This window comes from Pleurodeles waltl, chromosome 8 (genome assembly GCF_031143425.1).
Source record: "Pleurodeles waltl isolate 20211129_DDA chromosome 8, aPleWal1.hap1.20221129, whole genome shotgun sequence".
Taxonomy (NCBI): domain Eukaryota; kingdom Metazoa; phylum Chordata; class Amphibia; order Caudata; family Salamandridae; genus Pleurodeles; species Pleurodeles waltl.
In genome coordinates, this window is record NC_090447.1 from 359,891,063 (window position 1) to 359,915,660 (window position 24,598).

Consider the following 24,598-nt stretch of genomic DNA (forward strand, 5'->3'; position numbering starts at 1 on the left):
CTACGGCGGACCTCCTGCACCAGCTGGGGTTCACTATCAACATGCCGAAGTCACACCTGACTCCCTCTCAGATGCTCCCTTTCATCGGAGGTGTTCTGGACAGAGTGCTGATTCTGGCTTATCCTCCCAAAAAGCGAGTCCAAGGCATTCAGGCTATGATTCCGATCTTTCAGCCATGGTCTTGGGTTTCGGTGAGACAGACTCTGAGGCTGCTGGGCCTGTTGGCCTCCTGCATCCTGCTAGTAACACATGCCAGGTGACATATGCGAGCTCTGAAGTGGGACTTGAAGTTCCATTGGGCACAGCATTAGGGGAATCTCTCCGCCATGGTCCAGATCTGGGAGGGGACTGCGAAAGAGCTGCAGTGGTGGCTTTCGAATCCCAATTGGGTCAATGGCAGATCCCTCTCCCTTCCCCACCCAGATATCTCTATAGTGACAGATGCGTCACTTCTGGGTTGGGGCGGCCACATGGGAGAGGCGAAGATCAGAGGCCTCTGGTCTCCGGTGGAGTTGGGAGTTCACATAAATATGCTGGAGCTCCTAACGATCAGACTTGCGTTGAAATAATTCCTTCCCTCTCTCAAAGGGAAAGTGGTGCAGGTGTTTACTGACCACACTACTGCCATGTGGTACTCCAACAAACAAGGCGGGTAGGGCCCTGGACCCTTTGTCAGGAGGCACTATGCCTCTGGACATGGCTGGAACATCAGGGCATTACCCTGATGGTTCAACATCTGGCGGGCTCTCTCAACGCCAGAGTAGACTAACTCCATCTGGAGGTGGCGCAAGGTCTCTTTCTCAAGTGGGGAGAGCCTCGGTTAGATCTGTTCGACTCCACGGAGAATGCGCAATGTCATCTATTTTGTGCATTGGAGTTTCCAAGGCGGCACTCGCTCTGAGACGCTTTTCGGCTCGAGTGGAACTCCGGCCTCCTTTACGCCTTCCCGCCTATCCCTGTTCTGCCGAGAGTTCTCAAGAAAATCAAGTACGACCGGGCCCAAGTTATCTTGGTGGCTCCGGACTTGGCTCAAAGAGTGTGGTATCCAGAGCTATTGAGCATGTCCATCGATCCTCCACTTAGACTGCCTTTTCGGGCGTTTCTTCTGCCGCAGCAGCAGGGGACAGTCCTCCACACGAACATGTCCAACCTCCGCCTTCATGCGTGGAGATTGAGCGGCAACAGTTGACGGCTGTAGGAAGTTGGCTCTGTATATGCTATTTCAAAGTAAGAAATAATGTACACAGAGTCCAAGGGTTCCCCTTAGAAGTAAGATAGTGGCAAAAAGAGATAATTCTAATGCTCTATTTTGTGGTAGTGTGGTCGAGCAGTAGGCTTATCAGAGGGTAGTGTTAAGCATTTGTTGTACACACACAGGCAAAATGAGGAACACACACTCAAAGACTGATTCCAGGCCAATAGGTTTTTATATAGAAAAATATATTTTCTTAGTTTATTTTAAGAACCACAGGCTCAAGATTTACAAGTAATACTTCAAATGAAAGGTATTTCACTCAGGTATTCTAGGAACTTTGAATAATCACAATAGCATGTACAGTTTTGACAAAAATGGCAAAAAGCTATTTTAAAAGTGGACACAGTGCAAAAATCAACAGTTCCTGAGGGAGGTAAGTAAATGTTAATTTCACAGGTAAGTAAAACACTTACAGGGATCAAAGTTGGGTCCAACGTAGCCCACTGTTGGGGGTTCAAGGCAACCCCAAGGTTACCACACCAGCAGCTCGGGGCCGGTCAGGTGCAGAGGTCAAAGAGGTGCCCAAAACACATAGGCTTCAATGGAAACAGGGGTGCCACGGTTCCAGTCTGCCAGCAGGTAAGTACCCGCGTCTTTGGAGGGCAGACCAGTGGGGTTTTGTAGGGCACCGGGGGGGACACAAGCAGGCACAGAAAGTACACCCTCAGCGGCACAGGGGCAGCCCGGTGCAGAGTGCAAACAGGTGTCTGGTTTTGATTTGAAAGCAATGGGGAGACCCGGGGGTCTCTTCAACGATGCAGGCAGGCACTGGGGGTGGCTCCTCGGAGTAGCCACCACCTGGGTTAGGCAGAGGGTCGCCTGGGGGTCGCTCCTGCACTGGAGTTCGATTCCTTCAGGTCCTGGGGGCTGCGGGTGCAGTGTGAGTTCCAGGCGTCGGGTCCCTTGTTACAGGCAGTCGCGGTCAGGTGGAGCCTCTGGATCTCCTCTGCAGGTGTCTCTGTGGGGGCTCAGGGGGGTCAACTCTGGCTACTCATGGGCTCGCAGTTGCCGGGGAGTCCTCCCTGTAGTGTTAGTTTTCCGCAGGTTGGGCCGGGGGCGTCGGGTGCAGAGTGGAAAATCTCACGCTTCCAGTGGGAAACATGAAGTCTATAAAGTTGCTCCTTTGTTGCAGAAAGTTGCAGTTTGTTGAACAGGGCTGCTGTTCTCTGGAGCTTCTTGGTCCTTTGGATGCAGGACAGTCCTCTGAGGCTTCAGAGGTCGCTGGTCCCTGTTGGATGCGTCACTGTTGCAGTTTTCGTCGAAGTAGTGAGACAGACCGGTGGGGCTGGGGCCAAATCAGTTGTCATCTCCGTCTTCACTGCAGGGCTTCAGGTCAGCAGTCCTTTTTCTTCTTTATGTTGCAGGAATCTCTCTTCCTAGGTTCTGGGGTCCCCTAAATACTGAAATTAGGGGTGTGTTTAGGTCTGGGAGGGCAGTAGCCAATGGCTACTGTCCTTGAGGGTGGCTACACCCTCTTTGTGCCTCCTCCCTGTGTGGAGGGGGGCACATCCCTAATCCTATTGGGGGAATCCTCCATCCACAAGATGGAGGACTTCTAAAAGTAAGAGCCACCTCAGCTCAGGACACCTTAGGGGCTGTCCTGACTGGTGGGTGACTCCTCCTTGTTTTCCTCATTATCTCCTCCAGCCTTGCAGCCAAAAGTGGGGGCAGTGGCCGGAGGGGCGGGCATCTCCACTAGCTGGGATGCCCTGTGGCGCTGTAACAAAGGGGGTGAGCCTTTGAGGCTCACCGCCAGGTGTTACAGTTCCTGCACGGGGAGGTGAGAAGCACCTCCACCAAGTACAGGCTTTGTTCCTGGCCAAAGAGTGACAAAGGCACTCTCCCCATGTGGCCAGCAACATGTCTGGTGTGTGGCAGGCTGGCAAAAACTAGTCAGCCCACACTGGAAGTCGGGTATGTTTTCAGGGGGCATCTCTAAGATGCCCTCTGGGTGTATTTTACAATAAATTGCACACTGGCATCAGTGTGCGTTTATTGTGCTGAGAAGTTTGATACCAAACTTCCCAGTTTTCAGTGTAGCCATTATGGAACTGTGGAGTTCTTGTTTGACAAACTCCCAGACCATATACTCTTATGGCTACCCTGCACTTACAATGTCTAAGATTTTGCTTAGACACTGTAGGGGCAAAGTGCACATGCACTTATGCCCTCACCTGTGGTATAGTGCACCCTGCCTTAGGGCTGTAAGGCCTGCTAGAGGGGTGACTTACCTATGCCACAGGCAGTGTGAGGTCGGCATGGCACTCTGAGGGGAGTGCCATGTCGACTGACTCTTTTTCTCCCCAGCAGCACACACAAGCTGTGAAGCAGTGTGCATGTGCTGATTGAGGGGTCCCTAGGGTGGCATAAAACATGCTGCAGCCCTTAGAGACCTTCCCTGGCATCAGGGCCCTTGGTACCAGGGGTACCAGTTACAAGGGACTTACCTGGGTGCCAGGGCTGTGCCAATTGTGGAGACAAAGGTACAGTTTAGGGAAAGAATGCTGGAGCTTGGTTAGCAGGGTCCCAGCTCACTTTCAAGTCAAAACTTAGCATCAGCAAAGGCAAAAAGTCAGGGGGTAACCATGACAAGGAGGCATTTCCTTACAACAGCATTTGGCCTTCCACCCGAAGTCTGCAATGTTATCTTGGCAGCCAGGGGTCCATCAACTAAAACTGTATACGCCTGTTGTTGGAATAAATTTGTGGCATGGTGCACCAACAAATCTGTTGACCCCCTTTCTGCCCCTCATTCAGAGGTTCTTCTGTTCATTCTTTCTTTAGCCCAGCAGGGCTCTGCATTGGGCACCCTTAAAGGGTATCTGTCTGCCATTTCCGCCTTTCTTAGGCTTCCTGATCAGCCCTCACTCTTTAAATCTCCTCTTGTGAGTAGGTTCTTGAAGGGGCTCACCCACTTATTTCCTCCCACTCCCTTCATCATGCCTCACTGGGATCTTAATCTTGTGCTTACTTACTTGATGTGTACCCCCTTTGAGCCAATGCATAATTGTCCCTTGCGGCTCCTCACATTCAAAACTGTCTTTCTCATCGCTATCACCTCTGCTCACAGGGTGAGTGAGCTTCAGGCCCTTTCTTCAAAGCTTCCATACTTGTCTGTGCACCCTGACAAAGTGGTGTTACGCACTAGAGCTTCCTTCCTTTCTAAGGTGGTTACACCATTTCATGCAGGCCAGTCCAACACTCTGCCTACCTTCTAAGCACCCCCACATCCTTCCCATGAGGATGAGAGACTCCACTGTCTGGACCCAAAAAGAGCGTTGGCGTTCTATCTCAATCGTACTAAAGACTTCTGGGTGGACGATCAACTCTTTGTTGGCTATGTGGGTGCGAAGAAAGGGAAGGCGGTGCAGAATCATACCATCTCAATGGGTGCTTCTTTGCGTCCAAATGTGCTATGCTTTGGCAAAAAAGCAACCTCCTGACGGCTTGCGGGCTCATTCTACCAGAGCCACTGCTGCTTCCACTGCGTTAGCACGCGGAGTTCCTGTCTTTGATATCTGTCAGGCAGCTACGTGGGCATCCCTGCACACGTTTGCTAAGCATTACTGCCTGGATAATCAGGTCCGTCGGGACGGCTACTTTGGTCGTTCGGTCCTGCAGGACTTTCTAGTATGATCTTAGTTCGCGGCCCACCACCGAGGATGGCATTGCTTGGGTATCTATTCTAAGGTAAGGAATCTGCAACTAGAAGTCTCTATCAGATTTACAAGTTACTTACCTTTGGTAAGGAAATATCTAGTAGAGACATATTCTAGTTGCAGATTCCTTACCGCCCACCCATCCTCCCCGCTTGCGAACTGATTTCTAGAGACAGGGATTTCCCCATTTCAGGTCCTTAGCTCCAGCGCACCAATCTCAGTGTTCCTAGCGGCTCTGCGCTCTGGCCTGGAAAGTCGTTATAAGAAACTGACATCACTACGCGAGGGCGGCGTCTATGTACTACTCCCAACGTCATCACGGCGACCACAACGCCTGCGGAGTCGACCGACGCCACCTACCGATGCGCAAGTGTATTGCTCGAAGAAAAATCTCCGAATCCAGTCTGACGCCTGGGGGAAATTCTAAGGTAAGGAATCTGCAACTAGAATATGTCTCTACCAGATATTTTGTTACCGAAGGTAAGTAACTTGTACGACAAAGCCAGTAGGTCTCAGTATTTTTGAAGAAGCAGTGACATTCACTTTGTCATGCCCTTCACAACCTACAATCAGAACTTTCCTGATATCAACTGCAGTGCCACTGGTTCTATATAAAAATCAACTGAAAATAAAAATTCCCATGTTAGACATTTCCTCAGTAGCAGGCGGGATGGCCTTTTTACCCAAGTTAAAGGATGTTAAATGGCTGCACCTTTGAATACACTTATTTGTCACTGCATAGCATGCTGTGCTGATATCAAAGTGACTCCTGTTTATTGAGAGGTAACTGTAGTCTGTATCTATCTACATACACTAGTACAAGGGAATGAATGCAACTGGCTAGAGCTGGGTGTTTTAAGATCTAGGCCAGGGGTCTCCAACCTTATCAGTATAAGAGCTACTTATGTTCAATGAATATCATCCTGAGCTGCTAATATTACCAGTGTTGTACATATCCAACCACCCTATGCAAGATTACGTACTGCGATCATCTCAGTGCAGCTTCATATGTTTTGGAAATTATGGGTTCTGGAAGTACACACTTTCCAATTGTCGTATACATGTATTAATTCAACTGAGCAAACGTTTCTAATTTAGTAGACTGGACTGTACACAGCAAAGCTACAAGTTACTGGAGAGCTACCAGTAGCTCACAAGCTACTCATTGCAGAAGTCTGGCTAGGCTTCAGAACTTCCTGGGACAGCACCCATTTGCACATCTTCCTCAGCCACAGGCCTGACAAGAGGTGTCCTCACCCTGCACAACAACAGAATTGGGGAAGAGACTGTTTCAGAGAAAGCTCTTCTCTTGCTAAGTGGAATGTTCTCCTTTTTTTCACCAATGGAGAAAGGTGTTTCTGTTCTCGACCTATGAGAAGCAGCATTTCAGCACCTTCACCTGTGACTTGGAAATTATTTTTAAAATTCAACGGCAAGCCATTTTGGGGAAAAATAATTGAGTGCATCCCTAGAAATCGAGTAGCGTACAGTGGTTTAGCGTACAGTGGTGTGGCAGACAGTGTATCTGCAAACAGTGGAATAGTGTATAGAGGATTGGTGTGGTGTGGAGTCCCATAGAATGGAACAGTGTAGAGTGGAGTGACATAGAGTATATTTGCATACATTGGAATATCAGTTAGTGGAGTGGCGTAGATTGGAATAGCGGATAGTGCAGTAACATAGAGTGGAGTAGGATACAGTGGAGTAGTATAGACTGGAGTGGAATACAATGGAATGGTGTAGAGTGGAGTATCATACAGTGGAGTGATGTAGAGTAGTGTGGCGTAGAGTGGAGTGGTGTACAGTGTAATAGCGTACAGTGGAGTGTTATAGAGTGGAGTGGCATTTGGTGGAGTGGCGAACAGTGGAAAAGGTAGAGTGGACTGGCATACATTGGAATACTGTACAGTGGAGTGGCATAGATTAATGGAATGGAATGGAGTGGAATAGCATCAAGTGTTATGAGGTACAGTGGAGATGCATACAGTGGAATAGTGTAGAGTGGAGTGGCATACAGTCAAATAGTATAGAGTGGAATAGCATAGAGTGGTGTGGTGTGCAGTGGAATGGCAAAGAATGGAGTAGTACAGAGTGTAGTTGCGTACAGTGGAATAGTGTGGAGTGGCATAGAGTGAGTTGAGAGGTGTAGCATGGGGTGGCATGGAGAGGTGTGGCGTAAAGTGGAGTAACATACAGTGGAATAGCATAAAGTGGATTGGCATACACTACAGTGTTATACACTGCAGTAGCGTTGAGCGTGTGTCCTACAGTAGCGCACGGTGGAGTGCTGTGGCATGTAGGGGCATATAGTGGAATAGCGTAGAGTGGAGTAACATACAGTGTAGCTTCATATTGGAACACTTTATAGCAGAGTGGCATGGAGTGGATTCCTGTAGAGTGGAATAGGATAGAGTGTATTTGCATACAGTAGTATATAGTGGGGATAGACACAATGGAGTGGTTTAGAGTGGTTTTGCATATAATGGACTACTGTAGAGTGGAGTGGCACACAGTGGAATGGCGTACACTGGACTGTCGTAGAAGGGAGTGTCCTAGAGTGTAATAGCATAGAGTGGAGTAGTGTAGACTGGAGAAGTGTAGAGTGGGGTAGAATCGAGTGGTGTACAGTGGATTCACAGAGTCTAATAGTGTACAGAGGAGTGACCTAGAGTTGACTGGCATAAAGAGGAATAGCTTGCTGTTTTTGAACAGGTAAAAACTAAATTAAGGCTTCTTCGATTTGAGTCTCCTGAGTGGTCAGTCTTTTAAAATAGCTAAAAGGTTTTAAAGCAGGAGAGCACTAAAAATATAGGCCACTGTTGGCTCATAAATCCAGTAGTGGTGGAAGGCATGCAGCTTAGAATGAACAAAAGCTACTGCAGACCCCTCCCAAAAACCTTTGTCAAGTTAAGCACATTCACCTTAGAAACTTATATCCACATCGTCATCAACTTAGGAAAGTTATGCATCACTTTCATCTATAATTCACTCATATCATCTGCAACTCAATTGCAATATACAATATATCATTCCAAGTCAATATCTCAAGATTGTTAGAAAAATACATTAAATTCCATATCTATTATGATTAAATGAAAATTAGTCGACTTGGAAAGGTTAGTGTTAGTTCACAATCCTCATAATATTACTTCTAATAAAAAACATTTCTTGATTCACTATGTCAGCTTGGAAATTATACATCATCTATTTCTTAATATCTTAGTTGTGGTGGGAGGGTACTCGTGCACAAATATAATGGGGAAAAATAGAAAGGTGCAATAACACAAAACCAGTGCATATAGGGACTCAGGCAGCCCATGTGGCAATAGGCGTGCTATTTTATATACCCGGTGGTTGCTACAATATCTGCCATGGTTATAGATGAGTCTTGGTCACTTTACCATGTCTACAATTTTACAATGGGGCTCTGCACTGCCAAGACTTAAAGACCACTTTACAACCCCTCCCCCCCCCCCAAAAGAGAGGACAAACCCCATTTCATATGAAGTTAAAAACCTATAAATCATCCCTAATCAGTTTCACAGCTTACAGTGATCTCACTAAATCGTCCTATTATCATTCATCTGCCCCATCCCCACTTGTACCCTTACTGACCCTTTGTAATGGAAAAAGGCCCCAAAGATAAATGCATCTGTTTGACCCCTCCAGTCTTTCTTTGGTCCCGAGGTCCCCAAATGTTTTGCTTTTTGAACAGTTGGTAGCTTCTCAACAGGTCCGGCCATGGACCAGGTGCACCTCAATATGAATAACACCATTGATATCACCAACCCTTGACTGATCGCACAACCTTGTAGTCTCAAAGAAGCAGTTCTCCTTGAGCCCTGGCTTATTACAGTAGGTGTAGTATTTTTGGGAGCAGTATCTGCACCAAGTGATGATCCTTTGCACCTCCCTCTTTAAAATAAACTCCAGAGGTATGATGCCAATGGTGACCATTTGCCTTTTTTCTTTCAATGAGAGTGATTGTCTGCTAATAGATTTTTCACTGTGACTGCAAACATCTGAATCTTCACTTTAAAAATATAGTTCATAATTTACCCTCGGTCTAACTATTGACCTGACCTGGATACTCTTAGCCTATTGGGGACATCTATTGACTTAAAGAAATGCAAGATGAAAGATGATTAGTGCTAATAGAGAAAGGATAAGGGCAAGCCAATCCCCCATGTATTCCTTCCACAATGTGCGTAAATGTCATGCTTATCAGGTAAGCTCATCAGGTAAACGCTGGTGATAAACTTGAGCTGTCAAACAGACATACAGTTTCTCTGTGCCTGAAAAGGCTACCCTTCCCCCTGCTGGCCAATCAGAATACTTCTAGCGCTTCTGAGTGCCATCAGCTTCCAGGCTCAGAAAGACTGTGAAGAATTGAAAGTGAGGCAGAGACATCTTTCCTTGTACTACAACAGAAAGTAGGAAATCCAATTTCCAGCAGAGTCCTGACAAGAGCATGGTGTCTAGTCTTTGCATCTGCAGAGTGCAACCCCTAGTCATGTTTACCGGTTTGGAATGAGACAGTTGAATGTCCTGTTCTTGTAGAGAATCCAGGAAATATTGAGATCGGACGTCCTGACATGCAGGATCTCAAGTCACTGTCCCTGCATCACTCCATCCACCCACATTCCGATAAAGAATCCACTGGTATTCTTGGATTACAGACAAGTTCCTTCTTCAAGGTAAAATGGGTAGTTAGGTTACAGCTAAAAGTAGGTATCATGCCCTACTCAGTCACATATATGGGAGAGAGGTGGCTATGACACTGTCACGCAATATAAATATGCAAAAATGGTTGAGATTCTGGCATGGATTTTCATCTGACTTTTGTGTCTCCAAGTGGTAGTTCATCAAGTGTAGTGACTCTGGGGCATGAGCAAGTAAGGGGGGGTGGTATGGGAGAAGGGGGTGTTGCACCAAAAAATGATGTTAGGCAGGTTAGAGGAAAAAAAAAGTCTCTAACCAGCCTAAGGTGATTTTCTGATGCAAAACCATCCATACCACATGACTCCTGTCTTAGAAAAGACAGGAGTCATGCCCACCACCCCATTGGCCAGCACAGGGTCCCCTGGGCATGGCCATTGCACCCAGTGCCAGGTAGGGGGGCCATTTCAGGGCCCCCATGGCACTTTAAACAAAAATACTTACCTGTACTTATCTATACTTACTAGGGATGGGGTCCCTCATCCTCCGCTGTCCCTCCGATGTGGGTGGGGGTGTCCCTGGGGCCTGGGAGGGCACCTGTGGGCTTATTCCATGTTGTTCCACCATGGAAATAGGCCCACAGGTCCCCTAACGCTTGCCCTGACCCAGGCGTTACATAATGGTGCAAAGCAAGGTTTGCACCATTATTTGACCCCTCATCCCGTGCATGATTTTAGCATGGGGTAAAAAATATGGCGCTAAGGCCCTTGAGTCATTTCTTGAACCAGAACGCCTACCTTGCATAACTCCATTACTTTGGCGCTAGACGGGTCTAGCGGCAAAGTATAAATATGTCGTTAGTTTTGTACCAAATTTGCGTTAAAAAAAATGATGACAATTTGGTGCAAAACAAGTATAAATATGCCCCTATGTGTGCAAACATCATGGTTAAACAGAAAATGGAAAAATTATTCTACTTATATGTGCACATCTTTCCTAAATACATTTATTTAGGCACAGAAGAAATGTAAATATTGAACTTTTTTGTTTAATTATCTGAGTACTACACCATTGAAAGCACAGGCATAAGACTGGTACGTATGCAAGTTTTTTAGTTCTTGTAATTCTTTGTCACAATTCAGATCAGTCATTCATTTTCTGAAATGTGAGTAGAGCAGGAATATACTTTAGTCATGGGTGCAATCTGCTCCCCTTAAACCATCTAGCTCCATGAAGTGATAAAGAAGGGATTTCTGAAAGAGACTATTGCTGTTTCCACACTTTTTGTTGATGACGATTTGAACCTTGTTGCACTGACTGGCATATATTCCCAATCTGCCTGAAAACTCAGTTCTGAAACTGTTCTTTACAGACACTTCACTTTGCAAAGTAGAAAAATGAATGCTTAGATATTTAAAACTGCTACATACATACCAGTGCCACGTGTCTTAAAGCATTCCAGCCGTGGGCTCTGACTATAGTCAATGACACAGGTTCTGACAGGGTTAGGAACAGATCAAACCACCTCAGCGCACCTGATTCTCTTGTGCTTCCTAAATTAGTGCATAAGTAGCACTTCTCAGCAAGTCCAATACCCTCCCATCCTGTCACAGCCTGGAGTAAGGTACATTTATATGTGGGCTTTTTGTTACTTTACAGCACTGGTTTCAGGCCATCTCCTGCTGAATGAGGTGCAACTAATGTCCTGGAGAGGTTCCACTGGCTGTGTTTTTCTGCCTATCCTAAGTGTTTGATATGTGCCAGCTGCAGCAGCCAGTCTCTGGTGACGGTGGTTACTTTAGCTGGGTCCTGACTCACTGCCCGTCTTGGGCCTGGGTTTTTAGTCCCAAAATCATTTAGTTTCCATACCTGCTGAGATGGACAGTGTTGTGTTAGAAAATGGGTAGAATTGTGAGCTTGCATAAACTCTTCAGACACATGGCAGCTGTTGAGGCAGGCTCTAGTCGAGTGCATTCCATAAAAAGGGTATATTTTGATATCTTTCATTATAAAGATAATTGCTTTGTTCAACTGAATGTCATTCAAAATGTCATACACATGGCATTTAAATGTCACAAAAGTCTACCATAATCATGCAAATGTTTCAGATGATATAACTGAAAACTTGGCAGCTATGCACACATGGAAGCAGGCAGCATTGGGATGTTTTGGTCATTGACTTCGAACTGTCTGTCTTTCTTTTCTGGGGTGGTCGACGGAACAATATGGATGTCTTCTTATGAACCCCTAATTATCACACATATATATATATATATTCTTACAACACTTCAGAGCCATAAAAAATCATGACAAAACCTATCCTTTGGCCAAACATTTCTGGGAGGCACATAAAGGAGAATGTAGTACCTTATCCTTTTATGGCATCAAACATATCAAAAACAATCCCAGAGCTGGCAACAGAACGCTTGAGCTCAGACAAATGGAATCCAAAATGATTTTACTATTGGGTTCCGAATCCCCTTTGGGGCACAATCTTGATGCTGAGCTCTATGTCCATCTTAGATGATAATATACCGTTTACTGCTTTTATTCTCATTTTAGAAAGAGACTCTCTATGTTTTCTAATTCTAAAAATAGTAGTGCTATTTCAGCAGTATTTTATTTACATTCTCTTTTTAAGGATGGGTGAGAAGATCATAATTAACTCATATGAACATGCCATGATAGAATTTGTAAAGTAGATATGACTGAGTAATTTTCTTTATTCTGAGTTCACACTATAGTTTGATGAAATTTAGGTGTCATTAGGTCCTATGAATGATTATATAGATCTGTACTGTGCTATTGATGATGATTCTTTAATTTCACTTCCCTGTAATTTGGCAAATGCAGAATAGGTAATATCACATATAGAGATACATATATATATATGGAATAGGATATGGGACCAAGAAATCAATAGAATTGGTTGTTTTAATTGGAGTTTTGTAACACTTTGATGCACTTTATATGCTTTTTTTGCACTTATTATCAGTATAGATTTTTAGCACTTTGCACTTTATGCTGAGGCCTTACTTGAATACAACCTATCTACATGTGTCTATAGAATTACCTGCTATACAGATAAGGATAGAGATGAATCAGATTTGATCATATAGGCATTAGATATATACTCAAGCACTACAATATAGTCAAATAGAATTTTAATACAGGATATTAATTAGTTAGTAATAATTATATTTATATATAACGAATGACAATCGAAATATTTAAAAATATGATACTACAGTTCCTTCGTTTATATCTATATTGTTACTTTTCCTGTCATTTGAGTAATGTCTTTATATGACCGAACATTATGAATCATTGGAAGCTATTGCCTTTTCTCTATTATATTTGATATTTATGACTTTTTAATTCTAATTTTTTCTGAAAGTATTAGCATTAATGTAGGTTCATTCTCTTATCAAGTGTTGTATTTAAATAATGATCATTGCATGCTTCAAAATGGCCGCCGCTTTTTCAGTACACTAAAGTGTTATGGAAATAAATGAAGGACTTAAAATTTGTATGTAAATGATGTTGGCTGAGCAGCCAAACTGTCCAGTAGAAGGCGTTTTGCCGAAACGCGTCGACAGACATCACACTCAGGACTCTGTGTTACCTGTATAACAAAATAAATTCATGAACTAAATACGAGCGCATTGGATTTAATCGATTTCGAGATTTGGGAGATACTTGATGGGATCGGTGCAGCCGTCAGATGGCTATCTGTCCATCTGTTGAAGAAATATATATATATATATATATATATATATATATATATATATATATATATATATATATATGATACTTCAACAGATGGACTGATAGCCATCTGACGGCTGCACCGATCCCGTAGAATATCTCCCAATCGTCGAAACCAATAAATCCAATGCGCCCGTATTCAGTTCGTAATTTTATTTCCTTATACAGGTAACACAGAGTCCTGAATACAATGTCTGTCAACGCATTTCGGCAAAATGCCTTCTACTGGACCATATACATACACACTTACTGAGCCCGAAGAAGCTCAAGGTGCCCACTTGTCCATGCGATCTGGTCACAGGTGCCTGATGCTCAGCGGGCGTTTGTAAAAAGATTAGTTCACCCTGTATTGCTGCCTGCCAAGTTTGAAACTGGGACACCTTACTGTGGAGGACTGAGCAGCCCTTGTACAAGCTTCTGTAAGCAGGCAGTCAAAAACTTAGCAGCCTTGCACAGTGACTCTACTAATCCTCTTGTTGCAGCCCACCCCTGCACCAGAGCTTTCCTGGCCTCTCAGTTTCTGTACAAGGCAGAGCTTCCCATCGCACTCAGAAGGGCAGGTGTGGCTTCCTTGGTATATTAAGACGGCTTCCAGGACACATGCAGCAGGGACAGGTGCACACGATGGATACAAAGCACCCAATGCAAGTGTTTTTGATATGTGTGTACAAGGGTTTCTTTCCTACCTTCCTCCTAATGGTGACTTTCAAAATGCACATTTGAAAAGCTTAGGAAGTCTTTCCTTGTGGATTATTGGCAAAAAGTAAAATGTTTTATGTATATGAGGCCTATAAAAATGCACTTAATTTTTTTCACTCCTCAGTTTTCAAGCATTGCAGTACTAATAGTTAAAAAATAACTTCTTGTAGGGTACACCAGTAAACATTATTACACAGGGAACCACCGAAGCTAAAACGGCCATCTAGATGGGGATTTAATGCAGGCATGCGACAGCTACTTGTGCTGGGATCAAGTTATTAGGAATGCATCACTGAATTTACCGTTTAAAGAGTAGAAAAAATAAATTTCTCCAGTAACGCATCCTAGGAAGGTCCCTCAGAGATGTTTGTATGAGCTTTTATTATACCTAACATAGCAGCTGACTGCATAAGAGGTATATTTAGTTTACTTACAACTTAAGGTAATGTTTAACAGAACAGTCGAGTGTCTGTGCACATGAAGTTTGGTAGTGCACTGGAAGATTGTATATTTTTTTCTTTTTGCGAGCACAAATATGTTTGAACTTCATGCAGCGATTTGGGCGAACTAACGCTCATCTGCCTCAGCACCATCCTTTCAATTGTCAGACTCACAAGACAATCACATACTATGCTGCTGATCTGTCTCCCAATTTACCAAAGGCCCATCCCCCAGCCTCATTTTTCAATCACGTTCAAAACTTTCAGAAGACCGGTCTGTGGTCATGTTAATCAACCTTTTGTTATGTATGATCGCCCATTAGCACACCTCTGGCTGGCTAAGGTAAAGTCCTGCTTCCTGGGTTTTCTCTACACAGAGTGTAAGGTTTCTTGGAACAAATTATTATATATTTTGTTTCTGGCTCCTCATTTTAAATAAATGGAAAATATGCGCAAAAAATATGACTGGATGAATTGGATGAAAGATTAAAGCATCTCAATTGGAGTTAAAACTACAGACTTCCTGGAATTGCAAATGCACAAAATTATATGAGTGAGGAAATCTAATAACATCCTTTTGTCACTGTCTTGTTTATCTCTTCACACTGTTGACATTGCCACGCTGTTTAAAAACTGAACACCAGGAGTCATATTCTAATATAATAAACATGCAGCGGACATGGAGCAATCTTTTTCTAGTGTACCTTTTTCATGTGTTACTTTCTGAGTAATGGACATGTGCATGTGGATTATCAAAGGCTCTCACCTACATTGCATATCTGCTTCATTGATTCATGTGCACACAAACTACAGCCTACAAACTACGAGCTAGATTTACCAAGAAATTCCTAATACAAATGCACAAACCTTAGTGTTATGCAAAATTTTAGCGCATTGTATTTACAATGTGTCATGCAGATGATGCACTAAAATGCAGTGTTTTTATAACACTAAAGTGATTTAGTGTTGTGCCATTGAGCCTTGAGTGAGTTTTGTACTCGATGCACACCCTCCTGCACAAATCCCTTCAGACAGACAGAAACAGAGGGGTAAATTGTGCAGTATGTACAATTGTCATTATTATGGGTGAAAATATCACACGACTGATGAACAATGGGAAAAGGAAATCATGTGCTATTTCCACACATGTGCATTTTGCACCCTCATAGAAATGTAGCAAAGCCTATGTTGTTTTCAATCTGTCCCCAATCCTGAACAGCTAAAAAAGCAGGAAGTACATATAAACAGTGCTGGTTTCCCTAGAAGAGTTTTAAAGTCAAGTGCATCCATAGCATTACATCACCTGTAGGATGAATACCTATTTTAGTGGTACAAATATATAGTAAAAAGGTTTAGATTTTATATAGTAAAATGTTTTAGCTGATAACACACACAGATCCATGTTGGCGAAGAACAATGTGTAGAACAGAATGCAGGCAGTGAGAAAGATAATACATCTCCTTATATAGATGATGGAATTAAACACAGGGCGACAATTTTGCTTAGCCTGCATTTGTGGGAGTAAGACATGATTTATGGATTTAGTACGACATTTAGTGGTATTTTCTCAATGTACGAAAATAGTAGCTTGCCTCAGCAATTAAACACTAAAATGCACAGGGTTTACAAACTTTTTTCCCTTAAAGTAAAATGGAAAATATCAGCCTGGTGCCTGATGCCTTCAGACTGGTGAATTTCCTAAATCAGAAATCCCTTTTAATAGAAATCTTTCAGGAAACATCAGAAAAATGAATGACATTTAGATGGCACAAAAATGAAGTAAGGAGAAAAAGTGGCTAGTGAAATGGAAAGGGGAGGGAGAAATATTACTTTGGTATGGAAAATGCTAATGATTCTTGGCACAGGCAGGATTAAAGGTATTAGCTGTAGCTGGGAGTAAAGTTATAAATAGGCAGGGATAGTTGTATGAAGGTATGTGTAGGAGCAGAGTTAATATGGTGTATGAAGGGATAGCAGTACCATGATACAGGCATGGGTGAAGTTCCTCGAACATAGAAAGGGGTAGAATTACAGCAGCATAGGTAGAGGCATTAGGATGAAAGCCTGGGGCATATATACTAAGGTGTAGTTAAGAATGTGGACTGTGGAAAAACAGCCTCTCATGTTAGGTATTTGTGATGCTTGGAAGCTATGCATGGTATTAGTGTTCCATTCAGCCTTTATAACACTTGCCTCCACCACACAGAGGCCTTTACCTCGAATGGTAAATATATTTAAGGTAAGATATCAGCACTTTTGCAGGATGGAGTTTCCAAGGCGGCTCTCTTTTTGTGACTCATTACGTCTAGAGTGGAGCTCAGAGCTCCTGTATGTCTTTCTGCCGCTACCTCTCCTCCCCTGAGTTCCTAAAGAAATCAGGAACCACCAGGTCCAAGACATCACAGGGGCACCCAGTAGGGCCAGAGAGTGTGGTAAGCAGAAGTTCGGTCAAGCTACCACTTCAGGAGAATCATCTGTCGCAGCAGCAAGGCAGGGACCTACACCCAGGCCTGCACAATTTGCATCTCAGTGCTTGGTGATTGAGCAGCAATAGTTAACCTCATTTGACTGTCCTCCTGGGATCATTGTTATCATCTTGGTAGCAAGGTATCCCTATACAAAATTGGTGTTCGTTGGTCATGGGATACATTTTTGATTGGTGGGGCACTCTCCAGGTTGATCCACTGCAGGCCAATTTGCCTGACATTTTGTTGTTTGCTTTGTACCTACCCCTGCAAGGGCTGCTTTGTTCACTGTTAAAGGCTACTTGTCTGCTCTGTCCGCTTTTTTTGTGATTTCAAATTTGTTTTTACCTTTTTATTGTGTACTCCCTTTGAGTTGTTGCACAGTTGTGCATTACGTCTCCTGACCCTCAAAATGGTCTTTCTCATAGTCATAACATCAGCTTGATGTCTGAGTGAGGTCCAGGCTCTTCCTGTTTATCCACCTTACATCATGTTCTTATGCTGGTGCTTAGTACTGTTCTTTTCTCCCAAAAGCGGTTAAAACTTTCAAATTGGGCATACCCAAAGAGGAAGAGAGACTTCATCATTTGAACCCTAAGAGAGCATTCAATTTGTAAAATGATAACACCAAAGTGCATTAAGGGGACTATCAGGTATTTGGGTATTTTGCTAGTGCAAAGAAGGGCAATATAGTGTAGAGGCAGACAACCTCCCAATTGGCCAGGTAGCAGCATTTTGAATACCTAGGGTTCAATCCACAAGAGCCAAAGTATCTATTCACAAAGTAAGGAATCTATGGTTAAAAGTATCCATCAGAAAAACAAGTTACTTACCTTTGGTAGAGCTCTTTCTGGTAGATATTTGATCTAGCTGCAGATTCCTCAGTGGAACTCCCACCTCCCTGTTCTTTGAGCTGGACTCCTTAACACCCTAAAAAAAGTCCCAATCTACAGATCTGCACACTGGTCTTGCCAGTGTGCTCTACATCCAACTGCGCACACAGCCCGAGAAAGCAGCTAATGTCAGTGCACATAGGTGGTGCACAAGTGATGCTCTGCTTGTCTCTTTCGAAGCAAAACAACTTTGACACATAGCCACAAGTCTCCATCTATTAATGTGCAAAGTGCCTATGATAAATTTGATGCCCGTTATATTTTATAAAGTGACTTCAAAAGAAGTCAATTGTTCTATTTACAAGAGTATGATCATCTCACTATAAGTCTAAACTGTATAAAATGGTTCTTCATTGTTTATTTTCTTCATGCATGTGTGTGTGTGTGTATATATATATATATATCCTCCTAAGTATTTAAGGGGGTGCTGGTACCAACGAATTGGCATGAGGTAAAGCTTGTAATCTTAATTAGAACATTGGAATGCTGGGGGCTCCATTGAAAACAATGGAGTGCTGCGGGCTTTTACTGGCCAGTAAAAGCCAGCAGCGCCAACATTCCAATGTTCGCTTTGTTCACAGCAACAGCTGTGAACAAAGCCTCACGGAGCCCGAGGGGATTTTAATCCCCTCGGGCTCCGTGAATTTTTATTTTTTTAATAGAACATTCTGCCCTGTGTGGCAGCATGTTCTAATAGCCTTAGAACCTGCCGTAGCGGGCTCTACCGGCTATTAAAGTCCCTCTCCCTTGTTAAATGCCCTCGCCTTCGGCTCGGGCATTTAACGCGGGGAGCGGGCCTTTAATAGCCGGTAGAGCCCGCTACGGCGGGTTCTAAGGCTATATTAATATCGCTGTTAAGTGAAGTACTGATCCACTTGTGTTCTCTGTAGCATATTTCTCTTTAAGATGAATGGCTAATAAAATACCCCCAACGCCCCCCTCCACTCCTTCTATCCCCCTCCTAGCATCCTCGATACAAAACTGCACATGATACTGTCCGTGACTGAAATTTGATAGGGACAAAAACAACTTCAGTTTGTTGAAAGATGGGTTAAGGCCATTGTGGACATTCAACTCTTCCCATCCACATACTTTATCATCACATGGGTTCATAAGTCATGCGTTTTTTCCTTTTTTTCTTTTGACTGAAAAATTGACCATTCTCTAAAGCTAAATAATTATAAGCGAATCATGTTTCCCTAGCACAACATACTAGTGCCCACTAACTCCTGCGAACCCTCTTGTTGTGGTGGAGCCATTCTATTTGAATGTGGTGGAGTGAAAATAGTCGCACCGAATTGCACCGTCAGAGTGAGCAAAGCCTTCGGGGTAGTTGGAGAGATTCTTCCTGAGACACATTGAGTAATAGAGCAAAATATTGTGTTTTACTGCACAATTTTCACATAGTTTTGCAAATGAGCCATAGGTTCTGAAAGAGTACTTTTAAGTATTACTGTACTTTCAGGGTATGTCAAAAACAGGCCTGGCCATTCTAAGGATAAGAATGGGCTTACTCACTGCAAAAAATGTATAGAAAAAAGTAAGGACAGATCATTTCATAGCACAATTTAAAACATGTCTAAAAGTCCTAGGTCGCAGAGGTAGGGTGGAAAATGCAATTTAGCATAGACTACGATTTTTTAAAGTATATATTGGCGTGTATACATTTCACTTTTTTTGTAGTTCCATTTTACCCATTAGAAGTAGATTCTCAGTCATATGCTATGATTGAAATTATTACTGGAGCGGACAGGGTTGCAAATTAACAAAAAAGACAAACTCAGTCAGCACTCAGAAGAACTCGACACGAGGCACTTGTAGGGTTCACAAACCATTAATGCTTTTCAGCCAAAGGGTGCACCACTTCTACAGACTAGAGTATGAGAGCAATAAGGATTATCATTAACTATCCGATGGGAATACATATTTTGAAATGCAGTTGTTTTAAACCAAATATTAGCTTTTCAGTTTATAAAAATACTTGCTCTTTCATTTTTGTTTTAACTAAACTATCCCAAAATATAATCACATCACTTTTATGAAAAAACTCAAACGTTCTGTCCCGAAATGCCTGTTTTTTTATTTTTAGCAAAGACATTGTTGGTACCAAACTGTCAATGTGTTATTTTTTATCAAGGATGCACATTTACTACTACCACACTTGAATAGTTACACCTTTGCATGCCCCAGTGTTTCCTATTTTGTTTTGCCCAGTATGCCACACCCACCACCATAAAGCCAGGGCCCACATTATACCAGTGATGAGCACTATCATGCCATGGAAGTCTACTTTATGGTACAAATGAAAACAATTATGCAAGGAACCGTATTATATGAGATGGATATCCACATTAGGGCAGAAATTATCACCATCATAGCAAGGAGGCTCTATACAAGAGTGGGTACAATCATGCCTTGTGTGTCCATAATACATGAATTGCCAATAGAATGCCAAAACAAGCATTATACCATTGGTGGGCATCATGATGTCCTGAAAGCCCACAAACTGCCAATTTTATTTATTTTACCAGCATTACACTAAAGGTAAGCAGTGGACCATCATGCTTGGGATGACCAGACGGTGTCATGAATTACAACTATTATGGTGCAGCCAGGACATTGGTGGGTGAACACCATCATGCCTTGAGTGGACAGTTTATGCCAGGTATTACCACCATTATTCAAGCACTAGCAGAATACCGTGGCTAGATACAACACGTTCGTGTGTGTGTGTGTGCGCATTGTAGCAGCATTGAAGGATTGCCCATCCCCTTGCCCAGTGCATGACAGACAATCCCTGTTGTGATTTCGGATTCTGCTTTATAGACGAGCCACCTCTTCTCTCATATTTGCCTGAAAGCTGGGGGAATGTCACTTTCGGACTTGTGTTTCTGCCCAGATCCCAAAACAACCTTAACACTCGCGTTTTATAGTTTGTAATAATTTACTGTGGCCGAGTCTTCCACGGACCTGTTATTTAAGCATGTCTTCGTGGTCTTTTGCAAGATATAATCCGATTATCTTTATTTCAGTTATTCGAATATGAGTAGTAGGTTTGTAGCATCGAAATAATTCCTACTCCATTTATTTAGGGCCGTATGAGTCTGCTTTACATTGCTTTTCTTCTCCCGAGGCCCCATATTGTAGTTTAATGTCTCTTCCTATTGTCTCTGTCCCCACGGCAGGAAGAGCATTAAATAAAAGGTATATGAATCTCTTGATTTTTATTTCTATTAAGGCTGTCCTCATTGCAAGCACACCAGATTAAATTAATCCTTTTCTCAATATCTTGATTTGTCTTGCCATATCTAGATATTCTTCATTACATAAAACTTTAAAGACACTCATGGCTGTTTCCAGCCCTTTGTTTTTTTTTTCCCTTGAAACTCAGAAAGCCACATATCTCTCACACGTCGTCAGAGAAATCATTCCTAGTGGATTTTCACCTTGGGTATTTCTGACATGTTGGATTTAAGGACTCAGGAAAACTTTTCAGCATTAATTGACCATTATTTAGGACGAGGATGCCCTCTTTTGCCTTGGTGAGTTAGTCTGTATATCTTATGTGTCTCATTTTCACTAGCTTTTTTCTTTTCCTCCGTGACAGGACAAATGCCATGTCAGCTTGGCAATAGTTGACTGGGTCTTTTTTCAAAAATGTTCCCACATGTTCGAAATGATTACAAAACACTTGGACCGGACAGGACATTAAAGGGTTAGGCAAGCAGGAAAAGTCAAGATGCCCCTATTTAAAAAATAGTCTCTGCAGGTGTAAACAGACTGTGCTTTTAGTACCATTGGTAGTTGAACTCTTAGTTCCAGGCTTCAAATATTGCTCCCAATTAGCTCAGTATGCTTTATGGTTACATGTTACAGGTATTTTTCTTAATTTACAGATAAAAGAATGACAATATTCTTCAAAGATTTTTTTATGATGAGAGTAGTTTACACAGTTATGAATATTAGCTGGTTTTTTTTTTGCTTAATACATGATGAAAAAGTGGAATGTGTGGGTTATATGGAACATTAGGGTAGATGTATCCAGTTTAGGACATGTTGAAGACGAGGAAGTTAAGCTCTGCATTATAAAATATAAAACCTTAGGATGTTAGGCAAGTTACTTTGACGGTATTTAACTTTGTTAAAAAGTGTCGGGCGGGAGGTAGGGGCACTAGTAGGCAGAAGGGGTCGGCTGCATAAGGTGCTAGAGATGTCAGACCCTGAGCAGGTCTGAGGAGCACGTTCAAAAAGAGATTGTAAATGTGATATTGGAAGCCAATTAGAAAATACATTCAAAACGGCTGATGCAACGAACACTAAGAAAATGCCTGTGCGAATTTTAATCGGTGGTAGTTCATATATTGCCAACGTGGATGAATTTACACTGGTACTTCAAGTCAGTGCTGGAAGAAATCCACTTCTGTGGGTAATCAGTTGTGCATTTGGCGGGCATTTGAAGAATTCAAGGTTTGTGGAAGGGGGCACTGACAAAAATTTTCTTGGAAATTACTGCTAAAGCAGTTAACGACTCTTATAGAAAATGTAGAAACCTTTGTTGAATTAAACAATAACAGTAATAGAAAGGCTATAGGCGGTGTTTAAAATGTAGGGAACCTGGTTGACAACTGGACAGTTGAGCAGAATGGCATACAAAGCTTGACTAAAGTTCAGACCCGGTCTAATCTACATGTGCGTCTGTGTACTCAGGATAGGCCAGGTTTGTGAACTGATGACGAGATGTTCTTGGATCTGCTATAGGAAGAGGTTTAGCAGATCACTAAAGTGGTTTCTAGCTATGGAGCGAAAACGTGTGAAACGTGCACTTGTTAATGTTTTGATACATGTGTTAATGCAACCAAATAAAATTGATATCGCTAGCTTAAAAGTAGCAGATTTCAAAGAAACAAGGGTTGGATAAGAAAAAAAAAAAAAAGTTTCAAGGGTATTTAATTTGGTGGAAACCAAAGTTGGTTCCAAGAATCTCTGGGCAAGCCCTAGTTTAAAAAGTACACCAAGAATGTGAACAGCTCAGTTTACCGTGCTTCTTTGAAGGAAACTGAAGGAAAAGGGCTCCCACAACAGCTTATGATATGGAAGTACCAAATTAATGTACAAGTGTGTGTCTACAAGATAATCTGTTTTTAACACATTTGGAAAAGCTCTAGCTGCACTTGGGATGTGAACTCTCACTAAATAATGTAGGATCCAAGTATATAAAAGGTTGTGTAATCATTCTTCTCATTTGTTCCAAATCCATTGATCCAAACTACTTAAAGCAACACTATACATTGAGCCACATGCATGCCACACGCTTGCCATCACAATACTATTGAAGACGTGAAGCTTGCTAAAGCTCCTTGCGTGACAGTCTTGAAAATGCATGGATGGAGTCTTGCTTGAAACAGCGGACTTCGGTTCCCCTATCGCATTTGCAATGCACCTGATATCGCATCCCGGGAAATTAATAGGAATTGTTATGAGAAGGGTCTTGTAAGGCAGGTGACCATGGAGTTGGACATGGCGTCTAGCACTATCACTTGCTCCCTTTAAACAGCAAGTGCAGCTTCAGATAAAGTGGAAACAGATTCCATGGTTTTGTGATAACCATTGTTACTGTTGCAGTACATCTTTTATCCATTAGCATCTGGGGCGCATAGTCAGTCTTTATAAGGTCACAATAGTTCACTAGGTAATAAAAACATGTTTTGATCTATGCGAAGTTAGTAAAGCTTTACTTTTGCTTTTCATGAGTATAAATCCATTGTACATCTGGGCCCTAATTCCTAGCCAGTCATTCTATTTTGAAATGTGTAACATAGATTTTTATATGTGCTGTAATTATATTGTTTATTTGCTTAGCAGCAGACCAATTTGAAAAAGGGAAGTAAGGGATAGTTCTTAAATGTTTGCTAACAAATGTAATTATATTTTAAGCATATTGATTTATACAGTTCATGTTACTGTATAAAGTTAAGTTTCCAAAGACCAACCACACTGAAGAAATTGTGATATGATTTGACAGAGTTCCCAGTTGATAATGGCAAATAACATTCTCCAGCAGGAATCCCAGAAGCACCAGCAAGAGATAGACTTGCAAGATCCTGACATCCAGGTAGAGAGGAACAGCAGTAGTCTTGCATCAGTGAGCCAGAACACAGACAAAATGGAAGAGATTGATAAAAACGTTCAGGTATGTCTTACCTGGAGGTATAATATTAGCCCAGGTCTCAGTGCTTAATTTGTGCTTGTTGTTTCCGGTGCTGAGCACCGGCACTTATTTTTGAGGGCCGGGGCTTATTGTTCTACCTCAAACATTTGCTGCAAGCAAAAGACACATATGGGAAAGACGGAGGAAGGGAAAAACGAAAAAGCATCACAAAGGGAGAAAGTAGAAAGTGGCTAGAGTGAGCTGAAGGGGCAGGGAGTGGCTTTATATGGATTGAAGAGGCCCAAGATGGCTTCAGGATTACGAAGCCTCAGTATTCTGGGTTTCCATATTTAATTGCAGCAGCCGCATGTTTAAGAGGAGGGCTTTGGGCACCAATACCTTTTTATTTACAAATTAAGCACTGCCAGGTCTTAATGCTTGCTCTACAGTCCAGCTTTTATCAAATATATTTTTTGTTATAACAGAGATTTCTCCAAAATGTCTCCTTGCCTCCTGGCTTAGAAAACGTGTTAGTTTTACGATTTGTTGATCCCTAGGTGACCCAAAGTCTCTAAAGTTTTTGAGATGTCTTCACTCATTTGAACAGTTTAA

The 24,598-nt window shown here is 42.5% G+C and overlaps 1 protein-coding gene across 3 annotated transcripts in view; it reads left to right on the forward strand.

The window, feature by feature from the left end:
• RPGR (retinitis pigmentosa GTPase regulator) overlaps window positions 1–24,598 on the forward strand; it is a 427,988-nt gene that overhangs the window by 304,265 nt on the left and 99,125 nt on the right. The window contains exon 14 of one of the 3 annotated variants that reach the window (XM_069204236.1): window positions 23,897–24,028. The exons of 1 other annotated variant lie outside the window; for it this stretch is intronic. In XM_069204236.1, the coding sequence (XP_069060337.1) occupies window positions 23,897–24,028 (132 nt within the window). The remainder of the gene's footprint in view (window positions 1–23,896; window positions 24,029–24,598) is intronic. One more of the 3 variants, XM_069204237.1, reaches the window with a different exon arrangement.